The 17,096-nt window shown below is 34.9% G+C and overlaps 1 protein-coding gene across 21 annotated transcripts in view; it reads right to left on the minus strand.

The window, feature by feature from the left end:
* COBLL1 (cordon-bleu WH2 repeat protein like 1) overlaps positions 1 to 17,096 on the minus strand; it is a 193,748-nt gene that overhangs the window by 73,465 nt on the left and 103,187 nt on the right. For 14 of the 21 annotated variants that reach the window (XM_063595414.1, XM_063595413.1, XM_063595412.1 and 11 more), the window contains 4 exons: positions 8,602 to 8,803; positions 6,657 to 6,885; positions 1,090 to 1,187; positions 740 to 976 (listed from right to left, as the gene is read on the minus strand). In XM_063595414.1, the coding sequence (XP_063451484.1) occupies positions 740 to 976; positions 1,090 to 1,187; positions 6,657 to 6,885; positions 8,602 to 8,803 (766 nt within the window). Of the gene's footprint in view, positions 1 to 739; positions 977 to 1,089; positions 1,188 to 5,796; positions 5,836 to 6,656; positions 6,886 to 8,601; positions 8,804 to 17,096 lie in introns of all 21 variants that reach the window. The other 7 variants (XM_057301426.2, XM_034954392.3, XM_055108678.2 and 4 more) reach the window with 1 other exon arrangement.

Genomic DNA, 17,096 nt, shown 5'->3' on the forward strand with positions numbered 1-17,096 from the left:
TATATACCTAAAAATTCATTTATTTTTCACATGGATAAAGCAAGGAATATGCAGATTGTTTAGTCATGAAAAGTAGTTTGCAAATGGATCTCCACAAAATGGCAAACTCGGAAAATTTGAGATTAAAGGTGAGTAATAATAAGAAACTTTGAGAAAAAGGTACACAAAGAACTGTGCTTTGAAGATAAGGGTGCATAAAGGTAACTGTGATATATTCTATATAAAAAGGCTCATTTTCTTTTTTCACTGTGGAGTATCTATGTACTAGGTAGATACCAGGCTATTCCCTGGAGAATCTGAGTCAGGTCAAGAAAATACGTGTGGTTAGAAACCCATGAACACAACTCAAAGACTGTGTTACTGTATAAAAAAGAACTATTCAAAAATAAAGACTGTATTTCCATTCCTATTACATGCACCTAGCAAGAGCCCCTAGTTAGGCCTTAGTAAACCAAGACTTTAGGTTTTCAGATTTTTTTTTGCTTGAATATGAAAGTTACTTAAAATGGACATTTATCCTTTACTGCATCACAGACCTGTACGTACATAGAAGATCTATTCCTAGTACCAATCTTAGAATGAGCTATTCATCTTATTACATATTAGTAACTGTTACTAATTACCAACTGTTATAGGACTACTTCTTACTAGTCTACCTAGAAAAGATGTTAGGTAAGAGGAAAAATAAATGGTACGCTGCCTCATCCAAAAAAACAAAATAGAAAACAAAACTACGCACCTTATCTGTCTCATCCACGCTCATGGATTTCACTATACAAGAAGCAGGCCTCTCCTGGATGTGTGCAAGGTCTTGGGGGACACTCTGAGATGCTGGCATCGGGGGCAGTGGAGCCCGCCTCTTCTTGGGTGCATCCGACGGCAGGGTGTTGGAAATATATGGTTTGGAAATGGTATTGGACCTTGTAAAAGTCGGGCGGTGCTTATTTACTAGAGGGGTTGCAGGGGCACTTGCAGTCTAGTAAAGAATGACAAAGACAAAATCTAGTAATTTCAAGATATTAGTAAAAAGCATTAGTAATTAAAAATAATTGAAGAATCTTACAAAATGCAATATAAGAAAATACTTACTTGGTCTCGCTTTTTCTTACTGCGTTGAAAAAAACTGAAAAACCCTTTATTTTCTTTCTCCTTCATAATATCTAGGTTTTGTGATATTTGGCAGGACTCTAAAATAGAAGAAAAGCATCTTACTTTTGTACGTGAGGTTGACTGTTCACTTCCAAGATTTCTTTCTCTTACTTCCCCTTTGCAAACTTATCTAATGCTAAAAGCTACTAATTATAGTCTACACACAAGCACCTTAAATCTTATTAAGTTCTCAAAGCAACAAGCAAATATTGTTCCTATTTCACAGCAGAGGAAACTGAAGCTTAAAAAACTAAGATACATAATCAAGGCCAACACTCAGGAAATGACAGAGCTACGACACAAACTCTATTTTTTTGACTCAGAGTCTGTGTTCTGCTTTTGAAGTATAGAAGCAAAATAGAAAGGACACTTCAAATTACACAAGATATGAAATCGCTACCACACACTTTGTTCCTTTTTTTTGATTATACTTTTGTCTCACAGCTAAACAACTATGAAATATCTTATTCTACAAAATGTGAGTCATTATAATTGCTCAGTACTTTGTTAAATGTTTCATAAAAGTTATTTCTTTAATAGGGTGGGTCTCAACTGGGACCAATTTTGTCCCCCAGAGGACGTTTGACAAAGTCTGGGGACAATTTGATTGCCACCGTTGGCAATGGGGTTAGGAGACTGTGCTGTCTGCATTTACTGGGTAGAGGCCAGTGAGGATTCCAAACACAGTACATTGCAAAAGACAGTCCCTAATGACAGAATTATCTTGTCTCAAATGTTAATAGTGCTGAAAATTAGGAAGCCCTACTTTAGTTAGAAGGGCAAATGTCAAACCTCAAGGTTGTATACATAATATTTATATAAAATTTTCCAAAAAGCATCTCCTAATTTCAACTGAAGGGCCTACAAACAATGACACAGCCAGTAGTGCTGAGCCTCCCTGGCCCAAACTGGCTATAAATTCCATTTCCCATTAAAAGAAACCATGATTACTTGAGAATGGTTGATTCTCTCTTGGTATCAAAGAATCTACAAGATAAGCTTGGGACATCTAGCCATACTAGAAAGAATGCTATCAAAGTCTACCAGGTTGTGTTAAAAGGACTCAGGAACCAACTTGAGACGGTTTCTACTGGTAAAAATAAGGATAATTTGGACATCATAAAAGTAACTCAATAAACTGAAACATGTCACATGTGTTTAATCTCATACGTTCATAATGATACTAAAAAAAAAACCTCTTTGTTCACCTTTGTGTTATGCTAGAGAACCAGTCCATTATTTTAAAAACTGATGAAAGGAAATCATCCAAATTTTATTATACCTTTTTCTTTTCTTATTTATTTATTTATTTATTTATTGAGACAGTCTTTTTTTGAATCTCACTCTGTCGCCCAGGCTGGAGTGCAGTGGCGTGATCTTGGCTCACTGCAACCTCTGAGTCCTCGGTTCAAGCGATTCTCCTGCCTCAGCCTCCCAAGCAGCTGGGACTACAGGCATGCACCCCCATGCCTGGCTAATGTTTGTATTTTTAGTAGAGACAGGGTTTCGCCATATTGGCCAGGCTGGTCTCGAACTCCTGGCCTCAGGTGATCCACCCGCCTCGGCCTCCCAAAGTGCTGGGATTACAGGCATGAGCCACCGCATCCAGCCTATTCTACCTTTTTCTGATTGAATTCGACCTATGTAGCAGTCATATAGCTGACACGCAGAACCTTGCTTTTTCAGTAATATTGATTGCAATAGACTTTCACCATTTTTCAACTCTTAATTAACTAAGATGTAGACAAAGATCATTGATGGCTAACATCAGAAAAAAATAACTCGTTGTTACATGTTTGCTGATGGAAGTACACAGCAACACTTGTGAAGTATTCTTGCCAAAAAATCTCTCGCCAAAATCTGATCAAGCCTCTAGATTTAACCATCAATTTACAGGAAATAGAGGGGAAATTTACATTGAAATAAAATTTCAATGACATTGGCAATAAGTCAAACATTAAGTGACACCACAGGAGGCAAACAGTAAAAATCTGAACACGGGAAGCTATAAAACAAATGACCTAGTTTCTTCAATAAATGAGTAGCGAATTTTTCTAAAAGGTTGGAAAAACAATGAGTGGTGATCTGTAAAATTAAAAAAAAATTCTTCTACTAAGCAACATATGGATTTTATGGTAAATCACAATATAATTTCAATAACATTTGACATAAAATATTGTGTATTAAAATTTGTAAGACATAACTAAAGCTAAACTAATAGATAAATATATAGTCTTAAATGCTTTTATTTAAAATACCTGTCTAAAAAAACCAAAATAAATTATGGCAAAATAGGGACTACTTCAGGAAAGGAAAGCTAGTTAACACCAAATAAATATAATAATACAATATGCCTCAATAACATATGAAAGGAAAACTATTTTACAAAGTAAAACTTTTAAATCTGATGATTCAAATATTAAATAAGCAGCATACATTCTGCACAATGAGTTTGACAATGCTAGCAACTAATAATAACGAACACGTAGATAGTACTTTATGGTTAAAGTTTTTTTGCATGCCTAATATGTTTCTTAGAATGACCTTGTGAGGGAAGTATCAAAAGTTATCACTCTGAGCCCTTTTTCTCATTGGAAGATGCTAGCATTTACCCTGCAGGATATATATATACACATATATATATATATATATATATATATATATATATATATATATAATGAAAGCAGTGGTATTACTCCATTACGCTCTCAGGAACTATAAGTGAACAGAGAGTTTTAGTAACTTGCACAAAGACAAACAGGCATTAAACAGTAGAACTAAAACTGGTATCCATTTAAAGATTATTTATATTTGTATTATTTTTAGATTTGCCACTATTTCAATTTAAGATGGAATACACCGCTTATCGCATATGGATACACAATTAAATTTACTCAGAACAGTAGATGAAAAATTCATATGGTTGTGCAATACAATAAATATAACCAGAATATTTTTTATTTTTTATTTATTTTTTTGAAACGGTCTCACTCTGTCACCCAGTCTGGAGTGCACTGGCAGGGTCATGGCTCACCACAGCCCTGACCTCCCTGGGCTTAGGTGATCCTCCCACCTCAGCCTTCTGAGTAGCTGGGACTACAGGCATGTGCCACCACACCTGGCTAATTTTTGTATTTTTTGTGGAGATGGGATTTTGCCATGTTTCCCAGGCTGGTCGCAAATTCCTAGGCTCAAGCAATCTTCCCACCTTGACCTCCCAAAGTGTTGGAATGATAGGCGTGAGCCACCGTGCCTGGCCCATATGGTTATTTTTGGTGAAGAAATTTTCAGGTACATGGTCACCCTCCACACTAGTTAGCCCTTAAGTTTTCACTTAAAGCTCTACATCAGGGATCATAGCAAGTCAGGTTAAACAGTAAGACAAGCAAAGGCTTTAGCTTACTTAGAAAAGCAACTCAAATACTGTAGTTTCCTGTTTCTAGAAGGCAGGCTAAAAATAATTGCATGGTAAGTTCTAAGTTTTCAAAATAGTATCAGAAAAAATAAGGAGGCAAGGGTAGTGACAGCATTTGGATTGACTTTGTAGATTCTGATACTGTAAACTTTCTTAATTTTAATATTTCACTGTCTTAAGATTTGTCCACAACATTTCATATTCTGAATAAACCACATCCTTCCATTACTGGAAGGGATATTAGAAATCAGTGCATTCGACAACCTCAAAATGAGGCCAGAAAGTTTATGGAATTTGCTTAGGATTATGCAGATAGAGAGTGGCAAAATTAGGAGTAAAAGTCAAGTACAAGTAATAAAATGTTATTGCTAGAAAGAACCACAGAGACCACTATTTCTAATCTCCTATTATTATAGAAGTAGAAGGTGAGATTTCACTAACACATAATATATGCAGTTTGTTAAGGCTTGTTTTTTTAGTAGGCTAGTAATTATTAGGGTAATCAATTATTTGAGACTTTTTCTTAATGGGTGAAAAAAGACTTCCACAATTTATTATTGGGCAATTTTTAATACAGTTTTTCTCTATGAAAGGAATGTATGCCCATTATATAATTCTGTATTATAAAGAAAATAAATAATAAAAAAAATCACATACCATAACCCTACCACCCAAAGGTAACCACTATTGAAATTTTTTATGTATTTCCTTTCAGCAATTTCATATAAAAGCATTTATTCACCTATTGTGTTAAACACACTTATATGGTATAAAAGCTAATTTCAACATAAGCATTTTCCATCTTATTACAAAATATTCACAAACAATGACTGCAAAATTTCATATGATTAATATAACACCATTATTCTGAATTACTGTTCAGTGAAATAATCTGAAATGCTTCCTTGGTACTACCAAGCTATTAGCATTTGTACCCAGTAAAGATCCTAGTAAATCATTTTTCCTTGTATGAGAGTAAAGAATATGTTTTCCCACACTGTTAGAATAATTTTTAAACATTTGTTGAAATGAAATTATTATAATTAAATTCAGAAATCAAGGGGAAGGAACCCATACATTTTTCAAGGAAATAAAACCCAAATATTTTCTAGGTTAAAATCTCATACAGAATGAACACGTTAGTGATGTTAAGAAAGGGTAAAATTAGAAGCTTAATTTCAATATATCCAATTTCATGTTATAATGTGTTTCTACTGATTCATACATCTTACCTTGTAAAGATGACTTACTGAAGACAGTAACAGAAGTGGCTACAGAAGGAGGGGTATAAAAGAGGGTAAATTGACTGTGAAGATGATGTTTGTTCAAGTATAAAACATCACTGAGTTGAAAAAGTAGTCTATGGATTACATAAAGCCACCACCTCAGGATAAATTTTGAAGTCTCTATGCAAAGAGTATGTAAATAATTGTCAGCTTCACTAAACTTTTATTTCTCTTAGTGAAACAGATTCATGTTGAATTAATGTTTGCATTTGTCTACTAGACATCATACAAACCAGCATTATCTAAGATCTCCAAATTTTAATACATCATTTCTATAGATTAAAACTGGGAGCTATTTCAAAAATTTTTTGAATTAGACTGATACATTTCATAAGCCAACTTATTTTGGTGTTGACCTTAGGAAAAATTTGGCAAGAAACTTCCAAACTTGAATGATAATTAAGACTCAGACAAAATCATAGGGAGTCCACAGTAATTCACACTTGATTAGAATAACAATGACTTTATATGTAAATTTTTATTTTCTGTTTAAGCCTCAAAGCCATGAAGAATTAAGTTAAATCCTACCAAAAAAAAAATCAAAGAAAAAATATAAATTGTGGATGATGGCTAAAAAGACAAGTTTTAATTCCAATTTCAATAACTGAAATTAAGTTATTATATTTAACTTGATTTATATTTATTAACATTTTGTTTTCTTATTCCTAATGCCAAGTAATTACTTTTATCTATAGGACCCATTAACTGCCATTATGAACTTGAGAACACCTTCATACAAACACAATGCACAAACATATACAAATATACACATCCCACTAAATAAATAAAATAAAAGTCTTACTTACCTCTGTTGACATCCATCGCATATAATTCTCTTAGTCCCAGGTCATTAAGAGATTTTGTCAAGTCGAGAGGCTCCTGCGTTTGATAATCTTTCAACAATAGTGTATGCAACGGATCAAACTCACATTTGCTACATATAATAGGGGCAAGCTCTTGAAGCGATGCATGTGGACTCACTCTCACTATGGTCTTCTGTGTTTTCTTAAAATTAATCACTACTCTCACAGTTTTCTGAAACACATATTAAAGCCATAGTTGTACCATAATTCACTGAAACAAACACTCTACAATAATGTCTAGAATAATGAGATAACCTACAGTTACATATTCAAACAATAAACAGTACTTTCCTATTTGGTGTGAAATTCTCTTTTTGATTAATGTTACTTCCTAAATCCAAAGCAAGTTCTTAGAAGCAAACACATTAGTTTATTTATTAAATAATCCAACCATTCTATAGTAAGATTTTAATTAAATTTGACCCTAAAAAACTAGCCTCATATCTAGTACTACTCATGTTTTCACTTTGTTCCTTAAAATATTTACTTTAAAATTAGCAAATATACATAGTACAAAATTATGTATATTTTATCCTACCCTTTGAGGAATATTTATCTTTCAAATAATTTCTCTATTGCCTCAATAAAAAGGGGTATTTTGGTTAAGTCACTAAAATTTTTGTTTCTATTTGAAACATTATAAATGAGATAATCCATATGAAAAGCTTAGCAGACTTCCTGGCACATAGTCATTTATCAATAAGAGAACATTAGCTATTGTGATTAATTTTTGTTGTTACTATTACTACTTTGGCTAATTTTAATGTTTTAGTAAAGAATATTTAAATCTCTTCATTAAATATCTAGTACTAATAATTTAAAATTACTAGGAAGATTTTAAGTGTCTCATCATTTTATGTAATTGAATTAAATCCTGTATGGAACTTAGCAACATGAGACCATACTAAGTGAAACGTACATTTTGCAGGTCCTTAAAGACCTTTATTCACAAAACTAAGACCCTTTGTATAATCCCATGCTATAGCATAAATATAACTATTTCCATCTAGAAAAACAGCAGGGATATGTAATAAACACCTAGACAGAAACAAATACCTAGACAGAAGGCAGTCCAATATCCCAATATATATTAATAATATTAAATCATATATTGTAGAAAGCAAGTATGTTTTAATATTTTCAAAAACTCAACTTCTTTGAAAAAAGCTTCATAACAATATGAAGAAAATGCAAGAATATGTATATTTAAGTCACATGTATCAATTTAATATACAAACTTTTATATATATTATTAAATGAAAATGGTTGATGTTCATAATGAGAGTATTTCTTGAAACCCATAAAATTCTACCCTATTGCTTATAGCAATGGAACAATTTTAATAAGAACTGATATTAGAATTATTGTGGTTAAACATTTTTGCATGAAATTTGTACATTAAAGAAAATGGAGTTAATGTGTGGCACACATTAATAGTTTAGATGTTAATAAATTCAAACACAATGAAGAACTCGAAAACAAAACAAAAACACACATACAAATAGATGTTAGTAAGTTACAACTGCTGCTTACCAAGTACACAGAAGCCAAAAAATTACTTTAAGAAATTATTAATTTTCATGAAAAGACTCTAAAACCTTCCTTTACATACACTTTTTAAAAGAGTAGCTTAAAATACAAATCATTCATAATTGTTACATTCTTATGCAATCATATTGATCATTTTAGAGCATTAAATCTAAAGTACTGCCCAAATTCTATTTAATCCAGGGATCAATAGCCAACTGAATCCTAAACAAAGTGCCTAGAAAAACATAATACTCACATTCACATCAAATTTAACCAGGAAAGTCCATTTTTATTTCACTTACAATGAGCTGCTGATAATGACTGAATAAGACATCAAAATATATAATGGAATTCTTACCTCTGGTATTATAGGTGTAGGTTTTTTCTTATCCAACATTTTCGGCTTTAAAATTACCTTCTCTACCTCCAACATTCCTATTGGTGTGTTTGGCTTAAATTTAATGTGGTTCTGTTCAGCTGACAACAGATCGATTGTGTAACTTGATGGATTTAAGTGATACTGTGCACAAAGGAATATCAACAAGTCCATCATAGGTTTACTGTAAAACAAGAGTATTTCATTACCTGTTATTGTTTTGAGGATTTTCTTAGAATGCTTGTCTTCAATAGATAAACAAGGCTACAAGATAGTTTTTGGAAAAGCAGCTTAAATATTGAACTACAGGCCAAGCTACAGACCAAGGCAGGAGGACTGCTTGAGCCCAGGAGTTGGAGACCAGCCTGGGCAACATGGCAAGACCCTGTATCTACAAAAAATAAAAAAAAAAAACAATAGCCTGCTGGGGTGGGTGTGTGCCTGTAGTCCCACCTACTCAGGAGGTGGAGGCCAGAGAACAACACGAGCTCTGGAAGTTGAGGTTGCAGTGAGCTGAGATCACGCCACTGCACTCCAGCCTGGGCAACAGAGCAAGACCCTGTCATAATAATAATAACAATAAAAACAACAACAACAACAAAAATAATCTCCAAAAAAATTGAACTACAAGATATTTAAACAGACAAAATTGTAATAGTTAAAAAGTCCTGGGATAGTCAAGAGAGCATAGATCCTAGTGTCAGTTCAACAACTACTTTTATGTTTTTACCAAATTGTTTCCAAATTATAAATTTCAGGAGGAGGAGTCCTTTCCTTACCCAAGAGCAGTCCTTCACAACACATTATTTGTAATATAACATTGGCAGTCTTTAGCTTATGAATTGGTTACAAAGTTCTCATAAGAATGAAGCATTTGGAACCACCACCACCACTTTTTGGCTTTAGAAAACAGACTGTAAATATCTGCATAGGAAGTCCACAAAATCCTAAAAGGTGTAGTACAAATTCTTTAATCATCCAAAGGTTATGAATATTCTCTAGGCACTGGAATCACAGTACAAGTATTATAGTATATCTGTTCTCATAGATCTAACACTCTACTGGATGAACTAAACCAAGTGTCAGCAAACCACAATGTGCAGGTCAAAATGGGCCCACAGTCTGTTTTTGTAAATACAGTTGTATTAGAAAATAGCCATGCCCGTTTGTTTATATAACGTCTCAGGCTGCTTTTGTGTTAGTTACAACAGCAGAATGGAGTAGGGTGACCACACCTACTATATAGGCATAGCCAACAAAGCCTACTATTTTTATTTCCTGGCCCATGATAGAAAACGCTTATCAGCTCTTGTGCTAGAACATAAAATTGAAATAAAGTAAATGCATGAGATAATTTCAAATAATGAATGAATGTTTAATACTATTGGTAATACAGGACTTATTTCTATAGAAACTTTCATACCCAACTTGGAATTCAGGGATACTTACCAATTTTTTGCTTCCCTTTCCATAGATTCTCATTGTTGACACAGACTTATATTTTCATTCATATCACTGACAGAACAACATAGTCTCTGAGTCTTTCTTAATACTGTCATCCCTTAAGGAAAGCACACTAAAAAATCTTTTGTATCATGTGCTTTCCCCAAATGTCAGGTGATCCTAAACTGTTAGTTCACACTTAAGAATAAGGCACTAAACCGCAGTGTGTACATCGTATTTTTACGGATGGAGGCATAGGTTCATGGGATTCACTTTAGGGTAATCGGGTAGCCAGCCATCTGCATCCCACCTCGAAAGGGAAATGCACATATTAGTAAAAAGTTATTCTCCAATTTCTTGACTAGAGATATAAACCTGGTTACTGGCTTTTGGGAACTTGACAGGGAAATGGGGCTAGAAATCCCACCATTCAGTATGCTACTTTTATTTTAGTGCACCTGTTTTCATACGGCACGTCACCCCTAGTAAGCTCCCAGGCCTGCAGCCTCTGATGCAGTTCTTCCAGACAAGGAGTCTCCTGCAGAGGTGGGGAAGGATTCACTGTCGGACACTGTGTGGTCTTGAAGTCAAACAACACGTTACATAGATTTCAGATCATCCCGTGTTCAGCCCCCATCTCTACTTTCTGTGGTCGCCGCCTACTCCTAGGCCAGTCCAATCTTTATGGGATAAGGAGTATGTTTCTCAACGGTCCCTCACACCTCCCTTCTTCCCCACATACAAGTAGCACCCTATTACTTGTATATATATAAAGAAAAATAAATAAATCAAAGGTTCTAAGTCCCTCAATTTAAAAAAAATTCTCAGGAATACATTTCAATTCTCAAAATACATTTCCAGTGTCTTTATTAGATGGTTGCATAATATTTAAGAGTTTTACATCCTTCTTTTGAGCCACAGGCTATGCCCATAAATGTATCTATATTGCCCATGTTTTGGCTTTAAACAGGACATTTTAAATTTCATCCAGAGAGAGACTAGCAAAATGGTCTTGTGGAAGTTGATTTTTTGGTAATATGGTACTCTACAAGAGCAATTAGATGGCACATACCAATTCTAGACTTGGAAATAGTACTTTCTTTGATAGTAAATAAAGTTAAGAAGGATTAGGTAATGTCTAGTTATATACTATTATAAATGCAGTTTAGCTGGAAGAGAAGAGAACTTTCATTGCCAACTGAAGGGGTAGCTGTCTGCTGTTGTCTATGAGTAAATGATGATACATGCAGACTGTATTTCTTTCTCTCTATATATAAATGTGTCAAGTAATAAATGTAAAAACATTGAAGCTCATTCTTCCAACATCTTTTACTTCTTAAATATACAGTTTTTTTTGAATCTTTGCCAGAAATACATAAGTTAACAAGACAAATGGCCGGGTGCGGTGGCTCACGCCTGTAATCCCAGCACTTTGGGAGGCCGAGGCAGGCGGATCATGAGGTCAGGAGATCAAGGCCATCCTGGCTAATGTGGTGAAACCCCATCTCTACTAAAAATACAAAAAATTAGCCAGGCATGGTGGCAGGTGTCTGTAGTCCCAGCTACTTGGGAGGCTGAGGCAGGAGAATAGCGTGAACCTGGGAAGCGGAGCTTGCAGTGAGCCGAGATCACGCCACTGCACTCCAGCCTGGGTAACAGAGAAAGACTCCATCTCAAAAAACAAAACAAAACAAAACACAAAACAAAAAATTATTAAAGTTTTGTTTGGTTTTTATCCCTATTTTTGTGCCATAATTTTCATCGTTTATGTATAAACATATAAACATTTAAAATACAATTTTTGATTTTTTTAAAAAGAACAATTTGATTCCTTGTGTAGAAACATTGGTATTTCTATCTGTGATAAATTAATTTTCTAATCTAATAAATAGTGTGGGTAATTGGTTAAGAATATTAACATAATGGCCTATTCCCTCAGTCATTTTATTTATCTAGAAACTTTACACACTATATCAGATTTCATGAGAAAAAAGTTGCCGACTATATCATGACCTTTGCACTCAACACTGCCTATATGTTTTCTACTAAAAATGCCTCTTTGAGAGGCAACTGAAAACCACAGAACTTCTTTATGAGTTTATTCTCTCATTTTATAATTCTAGGTCCAATTCTTTATTCAATAATTTCAGAAGCCAAATTTGTCTTGAAAATATTCCTATTGCCAGACAGATAAATGCAGCAATCCAGAAAGTTCTGCAATAGACATAACTACATATGTGAATTTAATACTGCATATGAATTGTTTCTGGGGAAACAACTGAATTTTCAATAAGTGGTACTGGGAAAACTGACTATCGGATGAAAAAGAAAAGTTGTGTATCTAACCTGATTCCTTACACCAAAGTAAGCTCCATGTGGATCTTTCTGTGGTTTGTGTTTTACAGTAATATGCCCAATGGAATTTTCTGCACTGATGGAAATGTTCTATATCTGCACTAACACAGTGGTTACTGGGATAGTGGACTCCCAAACCAAATTTTTTATTCAAATTAATTTAAATTCAATATAAGTAGACACATTTGGTGAATGGCTGCCATACTGGATAGAGTAATTCTAACACGCTGGTGCTCAAGGTGTGATACATAAGACCAGCAGCATCAGTATCTGCTGGGAACTTGTTAGAAATGCAAATTGTCAAGCCCCAGCCCAGATCATTAATCAGAAACTCTGGGAATGAGGAAGAGCAATCTGTGCTTTGACAGGCACTCCAACCTATTCTGATCATACTGTAGTTTATGAAGTTTATGAAACTGATCTAGAGAGAAGAGAAAAAAGAAACAAGTAAAATATATAAAATATCAGATGGTGTTACATGCTCTGACAAAAAAAAAAAAAAATAAGGAAAGAAGTTAGGAATGTCCTAATTGAAAAATGACACCAGAATTGAGACCTTGAAGGGACTGGGATATCTGCGGAAAGATAGCTTTGACAAGTACAAAAACCCTGAGGCAGGAATGTGCTCTAAGTGTTTAAAGAAAAACAGAAACTAGTTGGCTAGTGAAAACAATAGGCATGATATCAGGGTGATAATCTTGTAGTGTTTAAAGGCCTTTCAAGTGAAGACTTGAGATTTTACTGAGTGAGACAGAAAGCCTCCAAAGAGTTCTGAGGAGTGATGTGATCTACTCTACTTTTTAAAAGGATTACATTCTGGTTTTTGTATTCAAAATAGCCTGGGGGAGCAGCTACAAGGTTATTGCGAAAATTTAGGTGGGAGATGGTGGTGGCCTGGACTACTCAGATTCTAGATACATTTTGTAGGGAGCTGATAGGATTGAAGCTAATGCAGAAAGGAGACAGAGACAGAAAGAGGAGCTAGCCAGTGGAAAGAGGGCAGGATTGGAGGGACAAAGTGGCAGTGTTGCTGAAAGTACCCAACAGGAGACCTAAAATGCAAATTTCAATGGTTTGCTATGTGATGTGCTTACTATAACTCTAAAAGCCATCACTAAGGTTCTGGTAGCCTTGGGAGGTGTCAAATAAAGGATGAAATTTCAAAAGCAGAAACTGAAAAATATGAATCCAGAGGTGGTAAGGCATAAAGTCAGAGCCAGAGGTGACCCCAAGAACGTAAAACTCTTGGGAGTTTACAATGAGATTATAAAGGGCATTGAACCTTCCACAGGAAGTGGAACAGGGGTTCAGGCCAGCCTTACTTAGATCTTAAGCAGCAGAGTGACCTCAAGAAGTTATCTGGGTTCTGTGTGTACATAGATGTGAGCTCCCCTCTAGCAGGACCACATCTTAGTAATCTTTAGGCACCTGGCTAGGTCGCTGTTGTCGAATGGGGAATTTAGAGAAAACAGTGATTAATTCTGCTTGAAAGTCAAGGGGCTCAAATGCATAGTAGACTAATACAACTGACACATGAGAAAGCATACTTGTTGAGAGGAGGTTCATATGCTTTAGAAAAAAGTAACATGGTGAAAGCTCTGTTGTTTTTTATAATTAATAAGCTTGTTTTGCCTAAGCCATACCATCTTTACACAAAGGTGAGACATAAACATTAAATAGGGTTAAGATCTTTTCCAAAAATAGCCTCAGACTAGTTTGAATGCTTTAAATATTTAATTGAAGCCTCAGCATTCAGCACTGTAACACAGGAAAGCTGACCCTGACCACAAGATTTTGAGGTTGGGAATTACTGACTGTCAAGCTTTACCATAAAGGAGTCATAACACTACAAAAGTAGGACATTAACTTTTAAGCAGGTCGTGCTTCCAATGGAGCTGCCGCTGGGGTTAACTAGTCACAAAGTGCACCCACAGGAAATAAAATAATCGCTTGAATAGAGCTCAGAATTATCCTCCTGGATGCCAAACTACTTCTGCCAAAGATAACAATTCTGGTTGGATAATCATCCCCTAGTCGATGCACCTGAAGGCAGTTGGCTAATGGGTTTGACCACGGGATCACCACAGAAAAGATGCCTGTCTTCCTGTTTCCTAAGGCGGGAGCACACGTGAGCAGTCCATCTAAAACCTGAGGCAAATCATTAAAAGTGGAAAAGGATTGGATGAACATTATAATCACTCCTCTATATTATTACACCACATTGAATTTTGGGTTATTTTATTACTCAGCAGAGTCTGCTTTGCATTAACATTATTTACAGAATTTTTTCTCTTGTAAGATAATATAATAATTTTCTAGAGGGCTGATTTTTTTTTAAGACTCTAAAAGCTCTTCTTTGAAATGAAGAAATCCCTATGAGATTTCCCACTTCTTTCAGAAATAAATAACAATTCCCTGGATTAGTTTCATATCTGTACCTTGTAAGTGCACACCAACAACCCAATTACACATACCAGTAATAGTACAGAAATTTTAAAACATTCTCTATTGCTGCTGATGTTTATCAATCTTATGCTAACCCATGTAGTTCAGTAATGAGTTCAGGAATGAAGCAGTGCTCTCTCTGTGTGTGCAAGAAATGAAATGTACCAGGTACACAAAACAAATAGACCCATTCTCAAAATTGAGAATGCTTATTATGCTATAAGAAATATTTTGAAGAAAATAACACATGAAATTAAGATTTGAAGATAAATAGTAATAGGTCAGATTACTAAGCTGATAAGTTCTTAACATACTAAAAATAGATATTACTAAATGTAAAAAACCCCACAATTTTTAGAAAGTCACCACTTTGGACTCTATCTGGTTGTTTATCTTAGGTGTTATACTCAGAGCTAATTATAAATAATTACCATCATAAAAATTGTGATTTAAGAACACACCTACTAAACACACATACATGCCCCTTATAAAAACAAAACTACTACAAATATATCTCACTATAATTGGGGCAATTTGAATATAGACAAAGGATAACATTTTATTGACATGAAAGATGGAAATCATTAACTGAAAAAAAGCAGGTTACAAATAGCACGTACAATATAATACCATATTGTTGTAAAAAAGAAGTGCACATATAGATGGGTGTACATATATGTGCATGCCTAAGAATAAAAGGCTAGACACTGCAATGTTAGAAGTTGCAATCTGCCTGCTTAATGAAATTGCATTTACAATTTTTTGGCTTATCTGTATTTTCAAACTTTCTAAAACATCTAACTATTGCACTTGTAATCACAAAAATTTAAAAACTAAAATTAGTGCTGAGCACGGTGGCTCACATCTGTAATCCCAGCACTTTGGGAGGCCAAGGCAGGACAATCACTTGAGCCCAGAGTTTGAGGCTGCAGTGAGCTATGATTACACCACTGCACTCCAGCCTGGCCAATGGAGTGAGACCCTGTCTCTAGAAAAATTTAAAAATTAAATTAAGTTAAAAAACTGAAATTAAAAAGGGTCATTATTATAAGGTGTAGACGCCAGGAAAGCAAAAGGAAGAGGGTGGCCCTGCCAGGAACAATGTTCTGAGGACATTTGTGAATACTTTGTCACCCCTTTCCCAACCAGGGGAGCAGGGAGGTGACAGAGGCTGACATTCTCCTGGGCTCAGAGCCATGGGGGACATGGGAGGTCAATGACAGAACCTAGATGACAGGATGATTAAAAACTCAAATAGTACCGATTAAAAACTCAAGTAGTACTGTTATGTCTAGGTACTTGCACAGTTAAAATGCCAACTTTTGTTTTAAGCAATTACAGCAGAATAAGGATCTAAACCAAAATTTAAGCATCTTATATAGTTAAACATGGTTTGAACCACCCTATAGATTTTTGACAGTTAAAAAAAAATTACCCTTATATACATATATTTATCACACATTTGTCATCACTAGACCCTTCTCAATAAACATAAATATGACGTGAACTTCAGAAATTTTTCTAGATCCATACTGTTGTTACTCTCGTTTTTTTAGCAAAAATCCCACACCGATCCAACTTTATCTTGTCATTTTTCATAGTCTACTTTTTCCCAATAGGTGGCGCTGTAATCCATGCAAAATGCTCCCGAGTTCCTCAGCGGACCAACCCTATGCCAGTCAAAACCGCGGGCTTAGGCTCAACTCTGCTGTAAACTGGTGCTATGGGACAGGTAAATCAGGCTGAAAAACATGTGCGACATGTCTCTGGGTTATTTTATGTGAAAAGCCCAGAGAGGTGAGGTGACTTGCTTGAGATCACACAGCAAGTCTAGAACAAACTGTAACTTCTAGTTGGGACTTCTAGCTTGGAGTTCTGTGCTTTCTTTGTGTTTTCAATTATGACATCTCACGTGTGCTCGAATCAAAACAAATTCCTATTTGTGTAAGGGCGTAAAAGAAATATCTTCCTCTGTTATAAATGGTGCTTATTTCTTCCTCCCTCTTGTAGGAAAGTGTGATAGCATGGCCATTGAATGCTCTCTCAACAGGCTAAGCAGGATTCGTGTCAATCTTTTCAGATTTCCCAAAATGAACATTTTGCTTTAAAAGTTTAGCCTGGAGAAAGGGAAAAGAGGAAAAAGGAACTAATACTTATTCAATGAGGAATAATTACCTATGAAACTGATACCCGACTATAAGATGAAGACCATATACAGATCATATACAAATGTA

This window comes from Pan paniscus, chromosome 13 (assembly GCF_029289425.2).
Source record: "Pan paniscus chromosome 13, NHGRI_mPanPan1-v2.0_pri, whole genome shotgun sequence".
Lineage (NCBI taxonomy): Eukaryota > Metazoa > Chordata > Mammalia > Primates > Hominidae > Pan > Pan paniscus.